At 40.9% G+C, this 23,935-nt stretch overlaps 1 protein-coding gene across 2 annotated transcripts in view; it reads left to right on the plus strand.

Moving 5' to 3' along the window:
• Positions 1–17,629, plus strand: part of MAOB (monoamine oxidase B) — a 119,227-nt gene extending 101,598 nt beyond the window's left edge. For both annotated transcript variants that reach the window (XM_070503287.1, XM_070503286.1), the window contains exons 9-15: positions 3,899–3,995; positions 5,042–5,095; positions 7,333–7,390; positions 10,352–10,449; positions 14,830–14,941; positions 15,523–15,585; positions 16,634–17,629. In XM_070503287.1, coding sequence (XP_070359388.1) covers positions 3,899–3,995; positions 5,042–5,095; positions 7,333–7,390; positions 10,352–10,449; positions 14,830–14,941; positions 15,523–15,585; positions 16,634–16,786 — 635 coding nt within the window. In that variant the 3' untranslated portion in view covers positions 16,787–17,629. The remainder of the gene's footprint in view (positions 1–3,898; positions 3,996–5,041; positions 5,096–7,332; positions 7,391–10,351; positions 10,450–14,829; positions 14,942–15,522; positions 15,586–16,633) is intronic.
• Positions 17,630–23,935: the final 6,306 nt, after the last annotated feature.

The following is a 23,935-nucleotide window of genomic DNA, read 5'->3' on the forward strand; positions in this document are numbered from 1 at the left end:
CAATTTTTTTTTTATAATTTAGTGTTTAGATTACCTAGTTTATCTTTTTTTTTTTTTCCTGGGAAAAATTCGCCCTGAGCTAACATCTGTTGCCAATCTTCCTCTCTCTCTCTTTTTTTTTTTTGACTCCCCAAAGCCTCACTACATAGTTGTGTATTCTACTTGTAAGTCCTTCTGGTTTTTCATGTGAGCTGCTGCCTCAGCATGGCTCCTGACAGACGAGTGGTGTGGTTCCTCAACCAGGAACCGAACCTGGGCTGCAGAAGTGGAGCACACCAAACTTTAACCACTAGGCCATCAGGGCTGGCTCTCAGTAACAGTTTTCTGAAGGATTCTATGAGGGAATGAAAGCTGAGGAAGTCCACTCTCACAACAGGGTCTTTGCGTCAGACTATCAACGCCACTGCTGAAGACACTGTAATTAACAAGTAACGCAAAAGCTCAGGGAATATGAGCTAATGAGACAAAAGGGAGTGAATGTCGCAGCTTCAAGCAGCCTACCACAATGAGTAGCACATATGGGCACTCAGCAATCAATTGCTCAAGATTTTTGTTTGTTTCTTTGCTTTGTTTTGTTTTATAAGTGTGCTATGGTTTGGGTTATTAAGGAGAAGGGAACATTTTGCATTTTGATACAGGCCAGTTCTTGACTACTTGTAGATTGATTATCCTGGGACATGCTTCCCAGTCCCTTGGTGTGTAACATCTTTGTGGATTTGCAATGAGGAGACCTCTCTTCTCTGCTGACCTTCCACCAAGTCGTCCTGAGTCCAGCCGCCCTGACCATCAGTGCCCCACCCTCCTGGCATCCCTGTGGGAGCCATCACAACCACCTCAACACTTGCTCCCCTCCCCACTAATGTGGAGACAGCACACTGTTACCAACACCTTGAATCCTTTCAGTCTTCCTTGCTTTTGCTCATCTTTACCATTTACACTTTCCCTTAAATCTAATTTGTATCAATTTATGTTTAAAATGACAGAAGCAATACCTGCTTTAAAAAATTACAGAAGTAAACTTGTTCACTATAAAACTTTCAAAAAATGAAAGTATATGAAAAATATTTCCCTCATATTGCTCCTCCCTTTAGGGAACCACTGTTGAAAATTTAAGTTCTTTTATCCTTAGAGATTTATTGTATGCAGAGGTAATACCTTAAATATATGTGTACATATATATTGCCATATATATATACTTTAAATATATATTAAAGAATATGTACAGCATTTATATGCAAATATAATTTTAAATAAATGTTATATATTTTCCCAAAACCATTATTTTTTAAAAACGTGATACATATTATGCTGAAATTTGCTTTTTCCTGTTAATAGTATGCCATAGGCATTTCTCCACATCATTGCATTTAAATCTATCTCATTTCAACAACTGAATAAACAGTATTTCACTGTAAGGCTCTATCCCAATGTGCCAAATAGGTCTGCAGGTGATAGGCATTTTGATTGTTTCTGAGTTTTTGCTGTTACACACCATGCTGCAATAAACAGCTTCCTTCATATAGCTCTGTAGATTTGTGACAGAGCATTTCTTTTTGATAAGTTTGTAAAAGTGGAATTTTGAAGTCAATTGACTTGGGTAGACCAAGCTAATAATATTTGTAACTTTTTGCCAATCAGTAGGGGAAAATATCCCATTTATCTATAATTTGTAAGTTTTATCATTAATAAGGCTTAGGGGTTATATTAAATCATTTTGTAAATTACCTATTCTTTGCTCTTTAATTTTTTTTTCTTTATATGTTGTAAATATTTTCTTGTGGTGTGTCAGTTTTTTAAAATTTGCTTCTGATGGTTTCACCCTACTAAATTCTCATATATACATGGGGCTTTTCTGGACTAACAGTTCTATTCCAATGATCTTTGTCATTGAGCTTCAGATATTTTTTGTAGACCTATACATTAAAAAAATGTAAACATCCACTACCACTGTATATATTTATTCCTAAATTATGTATATGGACTTCTGAAAAATGTATTGTTATAATTATAAAATATATAAAAGTAGACTTTTTGAAAAGCTGAATTAAAAAACAAGAATTTTTAGTATCCTACTCTACTACCTAGATGTGTAATCTAGGTGGGCACACCCCACTTTGGAGAGCAGGTTTATATTATCTAGTCCTGTGACAGCACTGTAGTATTTTAATCACTGTGGTTTTATAGTATGTTTGATATCTGGTCGGACATTCTCCCTTCGTTATCTTTCTGGTAATTTTGTCCTTGGTAAACTTCAGTTATTCTTCTAGATGAACGTGATCATTTTCTCAGAACTCCTCCCTCCACACCCCCACACTCAAAAGAATTCCTTCTTGTTTGTTGTTAGTTGGCTTCTGCTTTTGTCTTTGCTTCTCCTGTTAAAGGGCTTTGTTAAATGTTTAGATGTCCTTGAATGCCCCTTCCTTTTTAAGAGTGAGGGCAGAGAAAGCAAACTGGAAGTCCTGTGTGCATGAGTGGGGCTCCTGAGCTTTCTGCCTACAAAGAATAGAAATGCCACTGATGCCTCATGGTTTGTCCGGGCATGAACATGACTCCTCTCTCTGCCCCTTGTTCCTTCACTTTCGCCCAGTGCACCTGCATAGTGCAGAGGGCAGCTTTGTTGTGGGAAGGAAGTGTCCAAGGAGCCCACCCAGAAAGCAGGGTCTCCACCCCGGCCAGCTGGCGTCTTCCGCTAACCCTCCATTCGGTCCAGCTGACCCCTACGTGATCAGTGTGCACTTGCTCTTTTCTCGTATCACACCCTGTCCTGTTTTTCTCCTCTCTTTCTTGTCTTCTTATAACAGGTGATTCCTTAGCTATTTCTCTTGTATTCTTAAATCTTCTTGAGTCTTGGACAGACCTTAAACATCTCTTCTTTCCGTATTTCAGTTTTTCTCAATGTTTTTCCTGCCCCAGCACACCTGAGGAACATGCAAATACCCCTCAATTCAGTGGCTGACTGTCACATTGATTCTCATGGATGGGCAGTGGGGAGGGATGAGAGAGAGAGAGAGAAACAGGTGCAGGTAAAAAGGCCTACAGGTGTGTCTGCTCACACACAGGTTGGGGTGGTGCATACCCTCAAAGTTCTGTCTCTGTTCTTTCTCCTTCATTTTGAAACCCTCTTATTATATTTTCTATGCAACATTTGTTCCGGAGTCTTCCACCATAATTTTGTTCAAACAACCTCAATTTGCAAGTAAATGATGGAGAGGGAAGAGTGGTACACTGTAGTAGGATATTATTATAACATTTCAAATTCTGCCCTGACATTTTCACCATTGCTCTGTCATAGTCTTTTGTTGAAATTGCATATATTTTGTTCAGGAGGGACATGAGAGAAGTGCTTTTGTCCAGAATGAGCTGAAATTGTTTCCCAAGTTGTTCTGGAGGTCATGTTTGAAATGACGGTTTGGGACTCTGTGGATTTTAGTTATCCATGTCCTTTCTACTCTGTCTCCAGTTAACATAGACTAAGTGGCTCCTCGTAAAATGCGAACATTCAGTTCCTTTTATTTTACAGTAATATACTAGTCTATTACTGTACTATGTACTAATAATCTACTAATCTTTTACACATCTTTGGTTTTATCTGATTTCTTATGAAAGAGAAAATAGGGGACACGAGTATTAATGGCAGGAAAAACAAGATTGCGTTAATTGGTGGCCAGGATTAATTCATAATATCATATTCTTTATCCTTTGCAGAGAAGGCCTTCAGTTTGATTTTTTCACAAAATGTTGACTACTGAGCCTTCCTTTTGACATCATTTTGGTTTGCCTTCGTATCTTACATTCTGTCCTTGGGCTTCTTAAGTTGAAAAATTTGTGCTTCATTCTAACTGCTATTGGTAGTTTGATAGGGCGATGAATATCTTCTTTCATTTTGCTGTTCTCCAAGATTACTGTGGAACCATGATTATTGAAGGAGAGGAAGCTCCAATTGCCTACACATTGGATGATACCAAACCTGATGGCAGCTATGCTGCCATAATGGGGTAAGGCATGGTTGTTGTGGTGTGGATGCTATTCAGTGTTGACAAGATTACATACTATTAACAAATGTGCCCCAAACTTTGTTAAATAACTTTTTATCCAAAGGAATTATTCTCCAAATCTACCAGTAGAAAAGTTCTTTTTCCCTTTTTTAAAAATAATGTCTTCCAATGAATAAATATTTAGAAAGGAAGTAGAATACCAATAACGTTTTAAAATTTGTTATATTAATTTACTGCTTCATATTTAGTGCTGGGAGTAGATATATTTTGGTAAGCTATCTTTTGCGAAAGCATGATATCAAGAGCTCAGTTAGAGTGTTTTACTAAGAAGGCTTCTTGTGGACAGTGTGTGGGCATCACTGGTATTTTCATGGGATGCTGAGATTTTCTGAGTCCCACTCGGGAGAAGCCAAGGCCCTCCCAGTCCTCAGGTTGGCAAGGAAGACCAGTACAGATAGGGGATGTCTTGGGGGCCAGAACCTGGCCCAGAGGGGTGATTACGTGGAGCAGCAGAAATTGAAATTGGCCCTAGGATATGCGTAAGTTTATTTCAGAGAGAACCAAGGGTCCTAACATGGAGATCACTTAAGTTCAAGGCAATTATAGGGCTAGAAATGGAGGTGGATTCTAGAAGGCTGGGCACTAGGGAGACACCATCATGGTGATAGAATGAAAGAGCAAGGGCTGGATGAAATTGGAAAGGCTCAGACATGGCCTTAGATGAACATTTGAGACCCAGGGCTCCTTCCTATTTCTCACTACCCATGTCGAGGGAGATGGGTCAGTCATAGTATTACCTTAGCGAGAAACTATGGCCAGTCATCTGTTTTTTGTCCCTTGAATCCCTAAAGCTAGAAGGTGCCTTTCAGTGTCAGAAATGTAATATATAAATAGTAAAACATTGAACATAAAATAAGCTAGTGTATAATTTGTTTCTTCTAGCTGACTTTTAGCTTCTACACTAGCCATATGTATAGCTAAAGAAATGAGGTCAAGATGAAAGCAGCCATTAATTTTCTGCCCTTTTCCTTGTTTCTATGTTTTAGATTTATCCTTTCCCACAAAGCCAGAAAACTGGCCCGTCTTACCAAAGAAGAAAGGTAAGAAAAAGCGTGCCTCTCCTTTCTTCCCTCCCTTTCTTCCTCTGCCCCGTTTTCCTTCCTCCCTACTCCTCCTCCCCCCGTTCCTTTCCTTTCCTTCCTTTCTGCCTTGTGCCTGCCTTTCAATTTTACTTAACTTTTTAACTTAAAGACTGTCTAATAGTATGTGTATCCCCCAATGCTATGTGTGTGTTATGTTAATTATAAGGTCTTGTATAAAGGCACAGAGCTGATAACTTAAGTTAACAAGTATTCAGATTAATATTTATTGAGTTTATTGTATGTAAGATACCATGCAAGGAGCTATGGAAAACACAAAAATGGATATAGCCCAGGAGCTGACAATTTCCTTGGGGAGGAGATAACCAGGTAGACAAACGAGTGCATTTCAGGGCAGTCTGTAGTGCATCCTGCATGAATGATGCATAACAATTACAGATTACAGGTACGGAGGGACTAGCTTCTCTGGAGGTGGCAATTTCTTCCAGCAATTAGAATTCACCACTGCCAGTTATTTATTCCGACGCCACCACTGATAACATACTTACCCACTAAGAGCCCCTGAATTACATTATGGCTCATTCCTTCCTCTCCATTAGCATATTCCTTTGTGACTATTACCACCCTTGTGCTTGGCCAGTGCTATGGAGGTCTGATGGGGCCACTCACCTAAAAATGTCCCCACTAGAATATTAAGATCCATGAAGGTAAGAGGTTTTGTCTGGTTGGTTCACTGCTGGATTTGGAACGGTGCCTGGAACAAATCTTTTCCCAATTTGTCTTTCAATCATGTTTACGGCTTATTTGTTTCATACCATAATAAAATTTTAACTTTTTATGAAGTTAAATTTATCAATCTTTTAAATCATGGCTTCTGAATGATCCAGCATTCATAGAAAAGTCTTTCCTATTCCAAGATTATTTTTAAAATTTCCCATTATCTCATTACATTTATAGTTTCATTTATTATATGAAAATCTTTGATCTTTATGAACTATATTTTGGTGTAATAAGTCCTGTAGGAGTCCAACTTTATTTCTTTTATGGGTAGCCATTTGTCTCAGTGCCATTTTATTGAATAATCTGTCTTTTCCTCATGGGTTTAAAATGCCCACCTTTATAATTCTAAATTCCCGTATGTATTTGGTTCTATTTGTGAATTTAGTTTTATTGCTTTGCTCTGTCTGACTATTCCTCTGCACCAAATTATTCCATTTATGTAAAAACAAATTAGAAAGAAACAAAGAAAGAACAATGAGAGAGAGGAGGGAAGGATAGGGGAGGGAGGAAGGAAAAAATGAAGGAAGGAAAGCAGGAAGGAAGAGAGAGAAGGAGGGAGAGGAAATTAGGCATTTTTAGTTACGTTTGTTCTTAGAAAGAGCTCCTGAATTTTAAATAATAATACTTTTGAAAGTCATTGGCCTAACTCTAAATCATCTTTAAGATCCCCTTTAGCATTATTATTCTGTAAAAATCAGACTCGAAGTAACTACAATTGCATACCTTAATTGACTAATTATGACCTTTGGCTTACGTCCTCTTCCCCCATGAGGCTAAATTTCTTAAGAGCTACCATTTATTGAGCATTTATTATGTACCAGTTATTGGGCTGGGAACTTTATATGCTTTATATCAGTGATTCTCAAACTTGAGAATCATCTGGAAGCTTTGTGAAAACACAGTTGCTGCCACTGTGTTCCTGAGTCAGCCGGTCTGGAGTGAGGCCTGAGAATTTGCATTTCTAACAAGTTCCTGGGTGATGCTGCTGCTGCTGGTCCAGGGACCACACTGTTTTACATCATTAATGAAAAAATAATGTGAGTTTGTTGATGAAACTAAAGCTCTGAGAGCTTAAGTAACCTGCTCAAGACCTCATAGTCTGGAAGAGGCAGCAGCAGAATTCAGATCTCTTCCTGCGCCGCCTTCTTTCCACTCTGCCCTTTGCCTAGTAGTGGGGTCGAGGGAGAAAGGGGAGTGAGCATGGGTGTGTCTGGTTCCTCCTGGAATCTCTAGTGCTTAGCAGACTGACTGACACTTAAGAGGTACACAGTGTTTTCTTGAATGAATGAATAAATTGTCATGTGCCCCCAGTGATGCATTTTAATTTTTGAAAAATTAAAATGAAATGTCACGTGGAAGCAATAGCTCACAATCTTTTTGAACGAGGGGATAGTGCCTCTTTCACTTCCTTCCTGCCTTCATTTTCACTTTTGTCTTTTCCCCCCCTCCTTTCATAGGTTGAAGAAACTTTGTGAGCTGTATGCCAAAGTTCTGGGCTCCCAAGAAGCTTTGCAGGTAAGGCTGCCTCCCAATCCTTTCCTAAGGGAGAAAAAGATCTTGCTTTGTCCTCAAGGGGCCCTTCAGGGATAGGCCCACGCAAATAGGACTTGAGAGCTCCTGTTTTCCCTCATATATTCTCAGAATGGTCTGCATAGGGCTGGTCAACGTATAAATTGTCCCAGAGAGTATGGGCCCTGGGTGTATTGGTGACTGCTCAGGGACCCTGCAACATTGTTGTATTTCAGGTGGTGCTATGCTTGTCCCTGAGTTCTGAGCTCTTCCTAGAGCACAGCATTGGACTACTCTGCTCCCAGCTCTGTCAGTGGGTAAAAGAGGGGAGCTTCTGCTACCCTCAGTGAGCTCCTAGATCCTAGCAGCCATGATGGGGATGAAAAGAGCTTTCTCCTTCTCTGTTGATCTTGTAAAGAGACCAGAGTCTCATCTGTGTACATAAACTAGCATAGAAGCACTCCCTAACACTCACCCAACCCTGCACTGTCTCGCAGGTAAAAATAGGGTGGCCTGCCTCCCTCCTGCACATCCTTTTTGCCTTGTTTTATCGTTGAACATTAGGGGTGTAGGGAAGACACGTGGGTTGACTCAAGGTGAACCCTGTCAGCTGAGTTTCCTAGGCACCTTTGGAAGTAGCCTAAGGAAACTGTGATCTTCAAGTGAAACCAGTAGCACCCCTCAGTTGGTCAGAGGAGGGATGGGGTGGGGTAGGCAGTGTGGTAGGGGCATCTGGTGACAGTCAGAGGGCCCAATGGGCTTATAACCAGTAGCCATGACCGCCTCCCTCATCAATGTTTAAAGCAATGGATTGGTGTTCTCTTTACATTCACCAGCCTGCTGGGTTTTAAATGTTTTGACATGGATTAAATCACCTTTTGAAAGAGATGATTAAATCCTGTTTTCCGTGAAGCATTTGAAGACAGTGGAGACCGATATACAAATGAGCAGTTAAAGCATGAGAAAAATCTAACGAGGGGGCTAAGAATGTTTAACTTGTTAAGCCTCTTGCATCCAAATCTCTGCGGTGCATGCCATGCCCTAGTTGAGCAGCTGCTTAGCTTAGTATTAGTACTCTAACGCTTAATCTTGCTCAGCTTCGCAGTGGCTTGCTTCCTCCTAGTCAAGTTGCTATGGCTTTTGAATTTGTCATTTTCGTTCATTCTTTTAAAGCAAGATTTTTTTTCCTGCACTTGGTATAGGTGAAACACGTGCTCTTGAGGATTTTTCAAGTTCTTTCTCAGCAAATGAACAAGATGATGAATTGATTGGTTTGGAGAGAAACGGTCCTAATGAGAAATGTGTTTTGATTCATTTTTTGCTCTCCTATACCACTGAGCAAGTTTAATTCTGAGTGTAGCCTCTAGGCTCAAGGGTAGTTAGTGTGAGTGAAGTAGCAGAACCAGAAATGTATGCACACTAAAAAAGTCATTTTACGTCTGTTAAAAATTACTGGTTTGGGGCCGGCCCCATGGCTGAGTGGTTAAGTTCACTCACTCCGCTTCGGCGGCCCAGGGTTCGAATCCTGGGCGCGGACATGGCACTGCTCATTAGGCCATGTTGAGGCGGCGTCCCACATGCCACAACTAGAAGGACCTACAACTAAAAATATACAACTATGTACAGGGTGGATTTGGGGAGAAAAAAAAAAGCAGGAAAAAAATTACTGGTTTTTCTGTTTAAAAATGCTGTTCAGGAGATTTTACCCTGGTAGATACTCAAGCTTTTTTGAAATTACGTTCTGAGACATTCTCAGTCAGCAGTGTTTTGTAATTGGAGATTCCTTCAACAACCTGGGAGATAGTTATCTGGGAACCCCAGTTAGAGAGGAAAGCAATTGTTCTCAAATTTCCAAAACAGTTGATCATTTTTAATTTGGGAAAGTGTCTTTTTCTAAGAAGAATGTGGATGATGATTGCTAATGCTACAATTGAGTTGCTCCTGTCTTTGTTTGCTCTTGGCGTTGCAAGGGGCACTTGCTCTACTCTTGCTTTGGTGTCTGTTGTGTGGAAGGAAACAAGCTCTTGGAGCAAGGAAAGGTGAAAGATGAAGTCCAATCTTTCTTCTGGCTGGAAACAGCCAGAGAAGAGTGCTCACGAGGTGGTTGTCACCCTCAGATGCAGAAGGAAGAGGGCTGGGCATGAGGCAGGGAACAACCCTAGAGGCCTGGAGCCACTTATGCCTCTTGGGCATGGCCTTGTGCTTTGTAAATAAGATAGGGTACAAATGACTATCTAAAGTCCCATATGTGACTGTGAATTTTTTAAATAAGACAGTTTTTCAAAATCTATTTTTGAACTAACGTTTTTCTCTTTAAACTTGCCACGTTGATTTTATCTTTTCAAAATAATGCTTAATGATAACGTTTATGTTTAGTTATTTTAATAAAGAGCTTGAGCTTTGCAAGATCTCAGCTAATTTTTGCCTGTTCATGGCAAAAACGTATTTTCAGGCCAATGGTTTTTGCATGTACCACCATCGACAGAAGTGCCTATATCCTGCAAAAATATTAGTTCGTCTAACTTCCCTTAACAAACCTCACTTCTACGAGAAACACAAATCTGGTCATCCTTTTTCCTTGATAGACATGTTTTTCTGCTTTTTCCTGCTCCACCCACTCAGTAAACATAAATCCTTTTTTAAACTTGCCTTGAAACCGTTAGCACTGCAAACTTCTCAATAGGTAAGACTAATTTAAAAATGGAACTAGGCAATTGCAATTTATGATCAGCACTTGAGACGTGAATGAACCAAGTGAGAAAACTTTCTCAAGTCAGAACTTCTTAAAAGTTTATCACCAGGGACATTTACCTGCCCAAGGACATATCTCTAAAAACATCAGGATAATAAGGCTCTACTTCAGCCATATATTGGTTCTCCAATATAAAGCGGACAAGACTGTGATTTGTTCTAGACTAGATAGCTTCCTGTGAGTCTTCTTTGAGTTTTTTTCGTTCTGTCTTGCAGCCGGTGCACTATGAAGAGAAGAACTGGTGTGAGGAGCAGTACTCAGGGGGCTGCTACACAACCTACTTCCCCCCAGGGATCATGACTCAGTATGGAAGGTAGAGTAAACATATACTAAGCTCTAAGTGAAATTCCCTGAGCCTGAATCCAAACTTTAAATAGGTTCATGTAGCTCTTATCCTGTTTCTTGCAAATGCTAAAAAAAAAAAAAATCCCCAATTTCCTTTGTATCTTGTGAATCTCATGAATGAAGTCATCTTAATTCTGCATCATGGTGGTGCCTTTCTCTCTCAATTCCTCTGAAGGAGCAATCCCAATCACTATAACCAAAGAAGGTTGCAGCATAGGAATTGGAATTTAGACGGTCAGCAGGTTCACTTATATTGTCAGAAGTATCTTAATACTGAGTTTAGAGCTCAGTAAAACTTCCTCAAATGGAACTGTGTAAGCTCCAACATGGGTACAGCATTATAAAAGCAAAATGAGTTCTAGACTTGGAATGAAGGGACTTACATTCCAGTCCTGATTCTACCAATAACCAACTTTGGTATCATAGACAGGTCACTTCTCCTCTCTGAACCTCACTTTCCTTAGCAGGTAAATAAAAAGGACAAGATGGCATACAAAGACAACAAGCAGCATGTTAATGAGAGCATGAGTTATTTTCCAACATCTTTACTGAGATATAATTCACTTACCATACAATTTACCCATTCAACACACACAATTCATTGACTTTTAACATTCACAGTGTTGTGCATCCAAGGATGACTCATTGGTGTTTAGTTAATTGTATTTGTTGACAGCAACAAGGTATGAATGATTGCTCTAACAGTAATTATTATGACCATTATAGTAATACTAAACCAAGCAATAATTTGATGCCAGGAGCTCAATCGGAACCAAATAGGAAATGTAGAGTAGTGAGTAAAAGCCGTTGAGAGTGTGCAATGAAAAGAGGGTTTGAGTAAATGTAAATGGCTAACCAATCTGTCCATGAAAGCTGGTCAGAGAAGGATTAAAACCCACTTGTGAGAAGATGCATCATGACTTGGATTAGCACTTTCTTTATCTTCCTGACAATGGCAAAATATCATCTACGAGAACATTCTGGGGCCAGAGGGCACCACCTGATTAGCTCCTGGGTCATTAAGTTAAGTTTTAGATATAGTGAGTACAGGATGTGCCAGTATTAATTGTTTCATTCCCCATTTATTAGTTAAGTGCCAACCATTTGCCGAGCACTCTGCTGAAAACGTCCGTATGGAGAAAAGCCCTCCCTGCTGTGAAAGAGCTAACAGTGTTGGGGGCTGGGATTGGGCTGGGGAGAGGAAGGAATATCAAACATTGACTCTAACGTACTGTGGTAAGCACTCTAGTAGAGGGGCGTAGAAATACCATGGGGGCCCAGGGAGGGACGGGCTAGCCTTACCTAGAGAAATCTAAGGATTGTAGAAGGCAGAGAAAGGCTATAGGGGAATGCACTCTAGGCAGGTGGAACTGTAGGAGCAAATGCTTGGAATCCTACCAGGTCATGAAATGTCTGGGGAAAAGTTCTGCATGGCTGGGCTCTGGGTGATATTGAGAATGGAATGGAGAATCAGAAAGATAGATAGAATCCTTTGCCACATATAATACATTCAGGAATACAAAACTTAACCTTTTTTGTTTTTGGTTTTGTGATGTGATTAGATTTCTGACCACGGAGTGGCAAGTTTCATGCTCAATCCCATAAGGAGTGTCAGGAAAATGCCTTTTGGGCAATGGGGTAGGGGGAGCAAAAAGGACACTCACCTGCACTGGTCTGACCCTGACCACTTGAGAGAAGCAAGATAAATCTCATTGTATCAGGCATGGGTGGTGACAAGTGATGTCCTTTTTCATCTTTATTCCTTCCCAAGGACACGAGTCAGGCTTCATATCACTAGCTTCCATTTGTAGGGTAGAAACTAAGGCACAGCAGATCTTAGTGACATAACTCCCAGCGTGAGTAAGGACTACCGGCCCACAGGGCTTCCCTTGACCCTTCAGGTCCATGACCTTTGGGATACTACAAGGAGTTTTATCTTCATGGCTCTGGAAATACACAGTAAATGTTCTGCTTCTAGATGGAAGACAGAGGACACCATTGACAGTACAACTTTAGTAAAAAAAATAAACACACATTTCTTAAGGAATTTTACTTCTGGATAGACTGAAAAACTGATTATAGTGATTAAGCAGTAAAACACATAAGCAAGTATTTTACTGCACCAAGCTAAGAGAAACACCCATTTTGTGAATATATACTAAATATTCACTCACCTGCAAAAGAAGGGGCAGGGATTTTTCTTCTCCAGCTGTTGGACTTTTTTCCCCCCAGGGAAAGATTTCCACATGACAGGTGGAGGAAAAATATCTTTGTCTGTTTGAAATTAATTCTTGGTTTTTACATTTTTACATTCCACTTGTTAGTGTGATTGGTTCTCTAACTTTATTCTCTTTTCTAATATTTAATTCTAGGATTTGGCCAGGCCTCCCAGAGGTTTCCAATTTGGGGTTAGTTCCCTCTGTTTGAAAAAAGTGACCATGTGGAGAAAGCAACTTTGTTTAATGAACATGGAGAAAGCAAATTTACCTTCTCTTGCGGAACCCTTCTTGAGTACCCTTAGGTTCTCCGGCCCATGCCGGCTATGGATCATTCCAGATTATTCCATGTATTATTATCAGTATTCTATAATATCTTCTCTTTTATTTTCTATTGCTTTTTTTCTTGATGGCTACAATAAGGCCTGGTGAAGGAAAACCTATCAATTCAAGTCAGCTGTTTGGTTTTCTGATCAAAGGCCTGGTGGTGCGCAGTATTTACAAAGATAGAGCATGAGAGTCAGCTATGGACATCCACATCCCTTACCTGATATAATGCCAGCCTGGGATAGGATGAATAATATGTTGACGCTGCTTCCCTTATGGTATTTTTGTCAGGGTAATGACAAACTGCCCCTCTTAGAAGCCAAGTGCTATGACACTTCTGTCCCTTTGTGTAGCATATGAGTCCTTTTTGTTAAGTAGTGATGATGATACACTAGACAAAGCATAAAGGATAAAAGCAGAGACCTAGTTCAAACCTAGCTCTGCTATTTTCTAGCAACGTGGCTTTTGGCAAGTCACCGTACATTTCTCCAAGCCTCGTGTGTAAAATGCGGTAATGATAATGGTAGCTATGTCATAGAGTTCTTTAAAAAGAATAAAGATATAATTCAATAGAGGGAAGAAGTATAACCGAGTGGTTAAGGCTGTGGGTTCTGGACTCAGATGGCCTATGTTCAAATACCAGCTCAGCCACTTACTAGCTGTCACCTAGAGCAGATTACTTTGTCTTTGTTGCTGGTTAGATTCCCGAAGAAGCAGACTCTGAAACAAAGATTAGCATATAGGATATGTACCAGGGAGAACCCTTGGTATCAACACTTGTATAAATGAGAGGAAGGAAGCAGGAGTGGGCAGAGGGAGAGGTTGAGCTGTGATGCAGTTCCAATGAAGGCCTCAGCTGACCCCACAGGGAGGTCTGGAGCTAGGATGGCCCTTAAGAGTTGTTTCAAGTTGGATTGAGGGGGTCGGGTCTTTATAGCCCTGTGATAATCAGTCATTGGATGCAACTGCTGCTGGAAGGAAGCATGACTTTGAGTGAGGCAATTTTCTTCAGTGGAGACAATCTCCAAAGAGGACTGATATCAGAAGGCCATCTTTGGCAGCACTCCCAGCAGCTGGGAATAAGTCCTTCATTCTTGAAGGGGGTCTGGGCAGTGCACCACAATGTCCACCACAGTCTCTGTATCTCCATATTCTCATCTGCAAAATGGGGGTAATAATAGTACTGACCTTATAGGGTTGTGAAGATTAATACACTTAGAAGAGTGCTTGGCACCCAACAAATACTAACTTTTATGATGTAATATAGTAAAACTCTTAACAGGGTAAAGGTAAGTGCTCAGTGAATGGTAGTTTTGGAGCCATAGTCCGACTCACAGATTTGTTGCGTGTTAATGACGGAAAAGGTCTTAGAAATCATTGGACCATACCATTTAACAGATGGGGAAGCCAGAGCTCAGTGAGAGGAAGTGATTTGCCAGATTCATTGGTGGAATACCAGGTAGGGAACTGGGGGCACGTGTTGCCTTGCTCAGAGCTGGTGACTACATGACTGGGCTCATACAATCCCTCACTTCATATAGGGAAAGCAAATACACACTCCATTGATGTCAGTCCATTTATCTATTAGCTCTTGGTGCAGGAGTGGACTTTGGCTTTTACTTCATTTTGTCTATGACAAGGATCATGCAAGAGCTAGAGGAAGCTATGAACGTTATTCCATTGTTGACAATGTACTCCTGATGTTTAGAATCTGAGAAGAAGCTGACCAGCCTCGGTCTTCATGGGAAGGCTCGTCTCTGGCTCTCTGAGACTGACCACTTTTACCTCTTTGCTTTTGTTTCAAGGGTTCTACGCCAGCCAGTGGGCAGGATTTATTTCGCAGGCACCGAGACTGCCACACACTGGAGTGGCTACATGGAGGGGGCTGTGGAAGCCGGGGAGAGAGCAGCCCGAGAGGTAGGGCCTGGGGTCACAGGCTGTGGGGAAGGAGGCAACTCATGGGCCTGACAAGCAGGTCAAAGATGTCTGAGATCCTGGAGACCAACTCTCCAGCAACCTCCATCTGAAGACATATGAAACACCATTTTAACAGTAGTCTCAGGTGAAATGAACACCTTAACCTAGAAGTAACAATGAAAATATCTATCATGTCACCCAAGGTAAAAAGAGCCCATGGGGCAAAAGATCACTCCAGCTATCCTTGAGAGAGAACCTAGGTCTAATATTATAGAACCAAGCAATTTATATTGGGACTCAGAATTCATTTATATATTTCCCAACAATTCCACTGATCTCATCTCTATCAGGGCGTGTTCACAACTACTAAATTTTATGGGGAGCCCAATGGTTGGAGCTTCTTACACCATAAATGAAAGACATTTTGGAGCCTTTTAAAGGTTAAGTGGACTATGTTGGCTTTAACCCTGGGGTTTTTGATGAATATCCCAAGAGGCATTCAGTTGGTCCTTTATTTAAAGAGCAGTTGAGGAGAAAGATGGTGTCACTTTCGTTATTTGCCAAGGTACTCTTTTTTTCAGATCCTGCATGCCCTGGGGAAGATCCCAGAGGATGAAATCTGGCAGTCAGAACCAGAGTCTGTGGTAGGTTATATTTTATTTCGTGAATTTAAATCTCTTTCCTCTAAAAACAATTATTTGTGAAAGAACACACTTGTATATGTTCACATACCTTTCTCTAAGTGATTCAATCCATGAATATATAAACAGATACCCTGGATTAGGGTAGAGGTGAGAGATTTAGAAGAACTTTAATAAATTTGTAGCTTCCACATCCATTGCAGATTATTAGGAAAAAATATGATTTTTGTTTTGGTCAGAGAGTTCTAGACATTAAGAACTCAATAAATGCATGATGAATAAATCTCTAGCCTGCTGATTCTCAGCAGGGGGTAGGAAATGAAAGGAAGATATGTCAGCACCCCCTGTCCCGGGGCAAAGAGTTGGAATGAAATGGAGCAGATTTAGATTAAAAATGCATTTTCAATATATGCGCTATCATTTTATGATAAAACCCCAGGAAGTTTTCCTGACTGGAAGGAAGGACACATAGAGGATAGAGTGAAATGCATTGTAGAGGACAGGGGTCAAAAAGGTCAAAGTTATTTCTCTATCAAGTGTGAAGTCAAAAAGAATAGCCCTGCCAGTCCAAGTCATTCTCTTAGTGCTTCCGTCAGAGGTGGGAGGAGGGCTGAGTGGACCATAGATTCATTCAACTTGACAAGTATTTATTGCGCACCTACTCTGCGTCAGCCACAGTGATAAGGGTACAGCAGTGCTTTCACAGAGCTCAACATGTGGTAGGGGAACAGATGATAACCAAAAAGGACAAGTACAATGAAGAAGACACACTGAGAATGTAAAAAGAGGGTCCCATCTTAGCCTGGGAGCACAGGAGAGGCTCCCTGAGGAAGTGAGATAAAAACTGAGACTTGAAGGATGAGTCAGAATAAGTTAAGTGTAAAAGGGCCACTGGGAATTGGGGATAAGTGTTCTGAGCAGAGAGAACATTATGTTTAATGGCCTAGTGGTTGGCAAGAGTGGGTCATGTTCAGAGAACTGGAGGAAATACAGACTTTCTGGAGCAAAGTGCACAAGCCCTGTACTGACACCAGATGTTCTCTGAACCCAGGATGTCCCTGCGCAGCCTATTACCACGACCTTCTTGGAGAGACATTTGCCCTCTGTGCCAGGCTTGCTGAGGCTGATTGGATTGACCACCATCTTTTCCGCAGCTGCTCTTGGCTTCCTAGCCCACAAAAGGGGGCTACTTGTGCGGGCCTAAAGAGAGTGCACCTGTAGCTGCATCCTCTTCTTACTCTACTGGGTATGTGGGTTTGGGCAAGGAGTTGCGATAAAGTTCCATGAAGACATAAAGACTGATGAGTGAGGAGGGAAGCGTGAAGCTATGTCAGACTTCCAACCACAGGAAACACAGTATCTCTTTGTCCATTTTTGGCCCTTGCTTAATCTCCCTTACTTGGTTTAGCACTCTGTCTCACCCATTTCCAAGCTTACTGCCCCCAGAATCTTTACAGTAGTTAAGCAGGCTTGTTTAAGGTTCTTGCTGTCCCACGACACACCTTGCCCATGCACAAAAAACTAGTTTTTCCCATGTCTGTGGCTTTGTGCTTGTCCTTCTTACCTGTGACATCTTCATCTTCCAAGTTCTCTGTATTTGTCCTTAGAATCCTGTATTGTTACAGCTGGAAGACCTTAGAGACTGTCTAGTCCTCATCTTCTGTTTTAAAGTTGAGCAAACTGAAGCCGAGAGACGTGGAACTTGTGTCCAAGGTCCACAACAAGCTACTGATATTTTGGGGACTAGCATATAGGTCTATTGCTTTTCCCACCTCCCAGAATGCATCTCCCAGTCACTCTCCTCCACTCCCTGCTGTAGTTGCTGATGGTGTCCCTTTCTGTGGGTTTAATCTGTACTAAGTTGTTTTGCACTACTCAGATGCTACTCATCTTATTCAGTCTTATTGTCTTGTGCAATGTGTCTTCAGCTGATTTTCATCTTTTTGAGGAGAGGAATCTTGTTTTCTTCCTTTTGTATCCTCCATTATGTCTGGCTACAAAGATCAGTACACATTTGGGCAATTAAAAATAAAGTTGATTGACCAGATGTCTGTTGTCTTTTCTTTTTGGGTAATGACTTTCAAAGCTTTGACAGATCAAATCAAGATCTAGTATTAGGCATATAATTGTGACTTTAAAGCATTCAGTCAAAATTTCCTTGAAGCCCAGATGATGCATGCATTTTGATTGCACCATCCATCATGGGTAGCATGCGTGTGAGCACTTGGTAAATGATTTATAATGATTTGATAAGGATGCTAAAAGACAGAGCTCCTTGCTTTCACCTCCCCAAAAAACTGTCAAAATAATTGACATATTAATAAGCAAGATGCTTTAGCTATTAAGATAATTATAATATTTCAGTTGACCTTTCACATTCCTTATCAGTGCAAAAAACTTTTTACTAGGTACACTCATTAATTTAAAACTACAGTTTCACAGTCCATTAAATCCTATTTGAACTCCTTTTTAAATGATATCATCATTTCAAACTACTCATACCTCTCAACTCCCAAGGTCAGTTTTTATCAGGATATAGTTTAAATCTATAAATGACCATTTTCACACAGTTCTTTGGAAAACAAAGCTTATTATTCTTAGCATAAGTGAAATTTAAGAAATGCCCCGGGATTAATCAATAATAGTATAGAGTTCTGATTTTACAGGTGCATTTACATTCATAAATTTATAGGAACTTTAGAGAATAAATGAGGAAATTAAAGAACCCACTAAGACTTTCTTTGTATTTTGTTTTTTCAATCTGCCTAAAAATGTAATCTACTTTACATAGGGGTATCTTCTTGAGCATGCTCCCTCCAAAAAAATATCCCCCCCAAAGTCATCACGTTACTACATAGCTCCAACACATCCATTAAGAAAGAGTCAAATAGGGAAATGTAAATCAGAACCAAAATGAGATATCACCTCACACCTGTTAGAATGACTATCATCAAAAAGACAAGATAACCAGTGCTGAGGAGAATGTGGAGAAAAGGGAGCCCTCAGGCACTGTTGGTGGGGTTGTAAGTTGGTTCAGCCAGTATAACAAACAGGATGGAGATTTCTCAAAAAATTAAAAATGGAACTACCCTATGATCCAGCAATTCCACTTCTGGGTATATATCCAAAGGAAATGAAAACACTGTCAAAGAGATATCTGCATCCTCCGTGTTCATTACTTACATTATTGTAAGCATTACTTACAATAGTCAAGACATGGAAGCAACTTAAGCATCCATCAATGGATGAATGAATAAAGAAGTTGTGGTATATATATAAGTACACAATGGAAAATTATTTAATAAATATTAATATTATTTAAAAGGAGGAAGTCTTGCAGTTTGCAACAACATGGATGGACCTTGAGGTCATTATGCTAAGTGAAATAGAGAAAGACAAATACTGCATGGTATCACTTATATGTGGAACCTAAAAAAACCCCAAAAAACCAAACTCATAGAAAAAGAGATCAGATTTGTGGTTACCAGAGGTTGAGGGGTTGGGGGAAGGGGAACGAACATGGTCAAAAGGTATTAACTTCCAGTTATAAGATAAATAAGTACTAGGGATGTAACATACGACATGATGATTATAGGTAACACTTTGTTGTTAGTGCCCTCAAGTTGACTTTGTCGTTAGTGCCCTCAAGTCGATTCCAAGTTCTAGCAACCTGAACTCTGACTGTTCTTTTTGCGCCATCCTCTCACCTTCCTGTGCTCTATCAGACAATGCTCTGCTGCTATTCATAGAGTTTTCATGGCTGATCTTTTCAGAAGTGGGTGGCCGGGTCCTTCTTCCCAGTCTGTCTTAGTCTGGAAGCTCTGCTGAAACCTGTCCACCATGGGTGACCCTGCTGGTATCTGAAATACTGGCGACATAGCTTTCAGCACCACAACAACATGCAGCCGCCACAGTATGACAACGGACAGACGGGTGGTGTGGTTCCCTGACTGGGAAGTGACCCCGGGCCACGGCAGTGACAGCACTGAATCTTAATCCCGTGACCACCAGGGCTGGCCTGTAACATTGCTGTATGGTATATATGAAAGTTGTTAATAGAGTAAATCTTAGGAGTTCTCATCACAAGGAAAAAAATATTTTTATCTTTTTCTTTTTTGTATATGAGGTGATGGATGTTAATTAAACTTATTGTGGCAACCATTTCATGATATATGTAAGTCGAGTCGTTATCCTGTACACCTTAAACTTTTACAGTGCTGTGTGTCAATTATATCTCAATAAAACTGGAAAAAAAAGACATTGAATGAAAAAAAAATGGAAGAGTCAAATAAGGAATTACCTTCTCCAGAAATCTCCTGCTCCTGGACCCTTCATCCTCCAGCTGGGTGAGGTGGCCCTCTTCTTTGTTCTCCCAATGCCAGCACTCACCACATGACATCGCAATTATGCCATCTTGTTAAATTACGTGGTTTACCTGAGGTGCTAAGTTCCATTAGATATCACTTACCAAGGTAAATCCTGAGGTAGAGAAAAATGGGAAACTTTAAAGGCAAGACCTAAAAACCAGTTTCTTCTCTATTGAAACTCCTCACCAGTTTTGAGGGTATAAGAAGAGTGGGGAGGGGTTTTTGAAGGGGGAGATTTGTGAAGAGATCTCTTCAGAACTGCCACGCTCTGAGTCTAAGTCACCCTAAAGGGGAGGGACAGCATGTTACCTTCGCATCTCAAGTCTAATGAGAGGGGTTTCTGGGAGACCCCTTTGAGAGCTTGACACACTCCTGAGGAATCTAATGCCTTGGACCCTGCTCAAGATGCTTTTGACCAGAGAGTGAGGGAATGCCACAGAGATTGCCAGAAAACAGAAGCAGAATGGGAGTCAAATTGACTAACCAAAAGAAATTTACTGCCTGTGTTGGGGTAGTCAGAGTCAGAAAGGGCTCGCTTGAGAGTCTCTGAAAAAACCCCACAAGTGCCCCCACAAGAGTCAATTCTCATGACAGCCAGGCCCAGAGCATATAAAACTATCTTACAAGAGGACCCATCAAGTAGGAATGTTCTGTAAGCTCTCTTCTCTCCTCCCTTTCCATGCCCAACCCTGAAGTCCCGGAATCCACAATAGACAAGCTAAGCAAAGAGTAGAGGAGGAGAAGAAAAGTTAACCACTGGCTTCTGTGAGATGGCACAACAGCCCCTGAAGCTGGTCCTATTTGGACGAGGGGAGAAAGTCAAACTCTAAGTCACGTTCAGAGATTTGAAGTTCCACAATATTGGACATTCAAATTATTGAATTGAAACTGTGGTTTGTGACTTAAAGAAAACTTAAGATTGCGTTTAACTTAGGAGTGATTGATAGAGTCATAGAGCTGCCAGGGTTTTCGAATCCAAGAAGAGGAGAAACTTCCCTCACTGAACAGTGGAAAATAAATAAAATTGTGATTTCTTTACATCTCATTCAATGCACTGGTGTTATTATCATCTGTTCTTCAGAGCAGAGACTGTTTTCCATTCATCTTTTCATCTTCTATATCTCCTATGGTGCCATCATAGTGTCTCAAAAGATAAATGAATGGATTCCTGTCATTTTCATTATCATTCTGGATTTCACAATCCTGTTATAACAATCCTGTTATACCTGTTTACTCTTTGTAATGAGTGCTTCTGTGCCCTCCTTTGCAGAAAGCTAATTTTCATTTTTCATCATACTCATTTTGAAAGTGTCAGTTGTCTTCTTGACTATATTTTAGTTGAGGTAGCACTAATACCTGTTTGGTCCTGTTTCCTTCTTGAGTAGATTCATGAGTCTAAATCAGTGATTCTCAACTGAGGGTGCATACCAGAATTACTGGGGTACTTTGGAAAGACTCATGTGCCTAAGCTTTACATGGAGAGTTTAATTTAGCAGTTCAGACAGAGAGAAAGTGTTTTCATGGAGCTTCCCTGTGATGGTCTTAGCCAAGGGCTAAGAATCACTAGTTCAAAGATAGAGTAGCGCTTGGAGATCCTGGAGTTGAGTCCTTCTCATAGGACTGCTGCTCTGCCTCCATTTTCTTTCAGGTATTCAGCTATATCGGGGTGAAAAGAAGATGCTCATAAAGTACTTGGAATAAAAGGAAATGGTTTTGCTCTCTGAAGATTACTCATTAATTCAACGAATTAAAGAGTAAGACATGTTTCCTGGATCATAGGAACCCCTTGTACAAAGAAAGACTATCTTAATTGGAAAGCATGGTTGTCTTAGACTAGATGCCCCCCTAAAAGCAGAGCCTCAAACGAGGGTTTTTATGCAGATAATTCAATTTGGGAAGTGATCTCAGGGAGCAGAAGTAGGACTAGGAGGAGGGAAACGGGGAAGGAGGGAAAGACAATCCAAGGGTGCATTATTGAATTGGTCACTGCTGTGGGCTACTGGGGACAAGTCCTGCCAGGGACCTTCTGAGGATCCGCGCAGAATGTGGCTCAGAATAGATCACCCGAGGGAACCAAAGAAGGAGGCGTTTGTCTCCCATTGATCAGAGTTTTCCCTGGAGTGTTAATTTCCTTACTCTTCCAGGTTTGCCTGTGTATCAGAATGGCTGCTGAGGAAGACGTTGTCAGTAACTTGCACATCTGGTTGCTGGTTGCTATAGCAAATGGAGTGCAAAGACAGGTTGAGAGGATATGGTGGTGCCCAAGAGGTGCCCTATATCTAGGGGCCAATATACAACTTAAAAGAGAAATTAAGAGAAGCACAATATGGCATTTTTGTGTGTATTTTTGTGTGTATTTTTGTGTGTATTTCCAAGGAAGAGATTCTGAATCTTGGGGAAAAAAATCTGTTTATGTGACCCTCTTGTGGATATTTTAGTTATAAGAGTACATCCCAATTTGAGATCTTCAAGGCTGCACAACTAGGGTAAATCCCATCTATTTGGAAGGTCTTATGCAATAAGGGTGTCTGTGAAACACTAAGTGCTTCCCATGTCTGTGGTCTCCTTTTAAAAAAGTGGTCAGAAATGGATCCTTGCAGATAGGTCACCTGCTTTTGTGATCTTATTACTCTGGCCACAACCAATTGGACCAGGGGTAATTCCTGAGTCAAAGACAGAACTCGAGGAGTGGCCAATGGCCCATGAGTTGGCCTGGCCCAAAGCCTTTCTGTGGCAGTGATGAAGAGAAGGTGGACAAAGAGGAAGCAGGCTAAGTCACAGGAGTGATGCCTGATCCTGAGGGGGTGACAGTAGAGTGACTGCTGTGTCACTTGACCTACTGAGGCATCTCAATAGCAATGATCAATGTTCCCAGACATCATGAGACTTGACTGAACCACAGTGGGTTGATCTCCCCTACTTCTTCGTTTCCCCTAGTTTTTCTATTGAAATTGAGGGTACTTAACTAACAGAGGTGTATTTCCTCTGCCAACATTCACCTCCCTCCTATCTGCTTCCTTTCAAACTTCAACTCTGCATGTTCTCAATTGCCCAGTCCTCTGTCACTACACGTTCTTTAGGATCCTGTCTCCTGGACAATCTGTTAAGATCCCTTTACTTCTAAGCTTTGGCTCCAAACTAAGAAGGACAAGTCCTCATTTCAACAATATATTAAACCTTGTAACCAAATAGAGTAGTCTAGAATGCTCTGGACTCTAAGGGACTGTGTAGAAAAGTTGGTGTAATGTGGTGGTGGGTTTGTTGTTGGTTTTTTGTTGTTTCCTGTTAGTTTGCTTTTTAAATGCTGAGGAAGACTCATCTGAGTTGAAAATTCTCCTGGAGAATGATCTTCATGACATGTCAGCCTGTGGACACTAGAAGCCAAGCTCCTGTATTGGAAATAACTGATCTAATCAGACCCTGCACTTACTTTAGGCTGCTACTTTCTGATGTGATTGCTCTTGTCATTTCTGCTGAGACTATGCAGTGAGTCACTGACAGGTCATATACCACTCCAGAAAAATGACATTTCAGCCTCTGGCTTCCATCCATGATCACTTTGACCTCTTCTTTCACCTTTCTTTTCTTCTCTAATTCTCAACCATTTCTTCCTTAAGCATTCTGGTTCAGTTTCTTCTCCTTGAAAATCCATTTCCCTGCAAGGCAAAATGCTGAGTGGCACTGAGCTTATGCGCTCGAGTTTGACATAACTAACTGTCTTACCTCTAGGCCATTTCATTGTATTATATTTTCTTTGCCCTAACCTGCTGTCAAAACCTTTTCAAGAGCAGAATCTTCCCTGGGTTATAGAAAATCAAGGAGAAAGTCCTGGAGTTATGTGAGGGCAGTGGGAAAGAGACTAACAGCTGTTTCAGAAGAAAGTGAGAGGTGGCATGGGCCATAAACCCCACATCCCCATGACCCATTCCTCATCTCTGGCTTCATGTTGTTGTCTATCTGCTCTTCTCCTCTTCTGCTCGACTCTA

The sequence above is a fragment of the Equus asinus genome, chromosome X, assembly GCF_041296235.1.
Source record: "Equus asinus isolate D_3611 breed Donkey chromosome X, EquAss-T2T_v2, whole genome shotgun sequence".
NCBI lineage: Eukaryota > Metazoa > Chordata > Mammalia > Perissodactyla > Equidae > Equus > Equus asinus.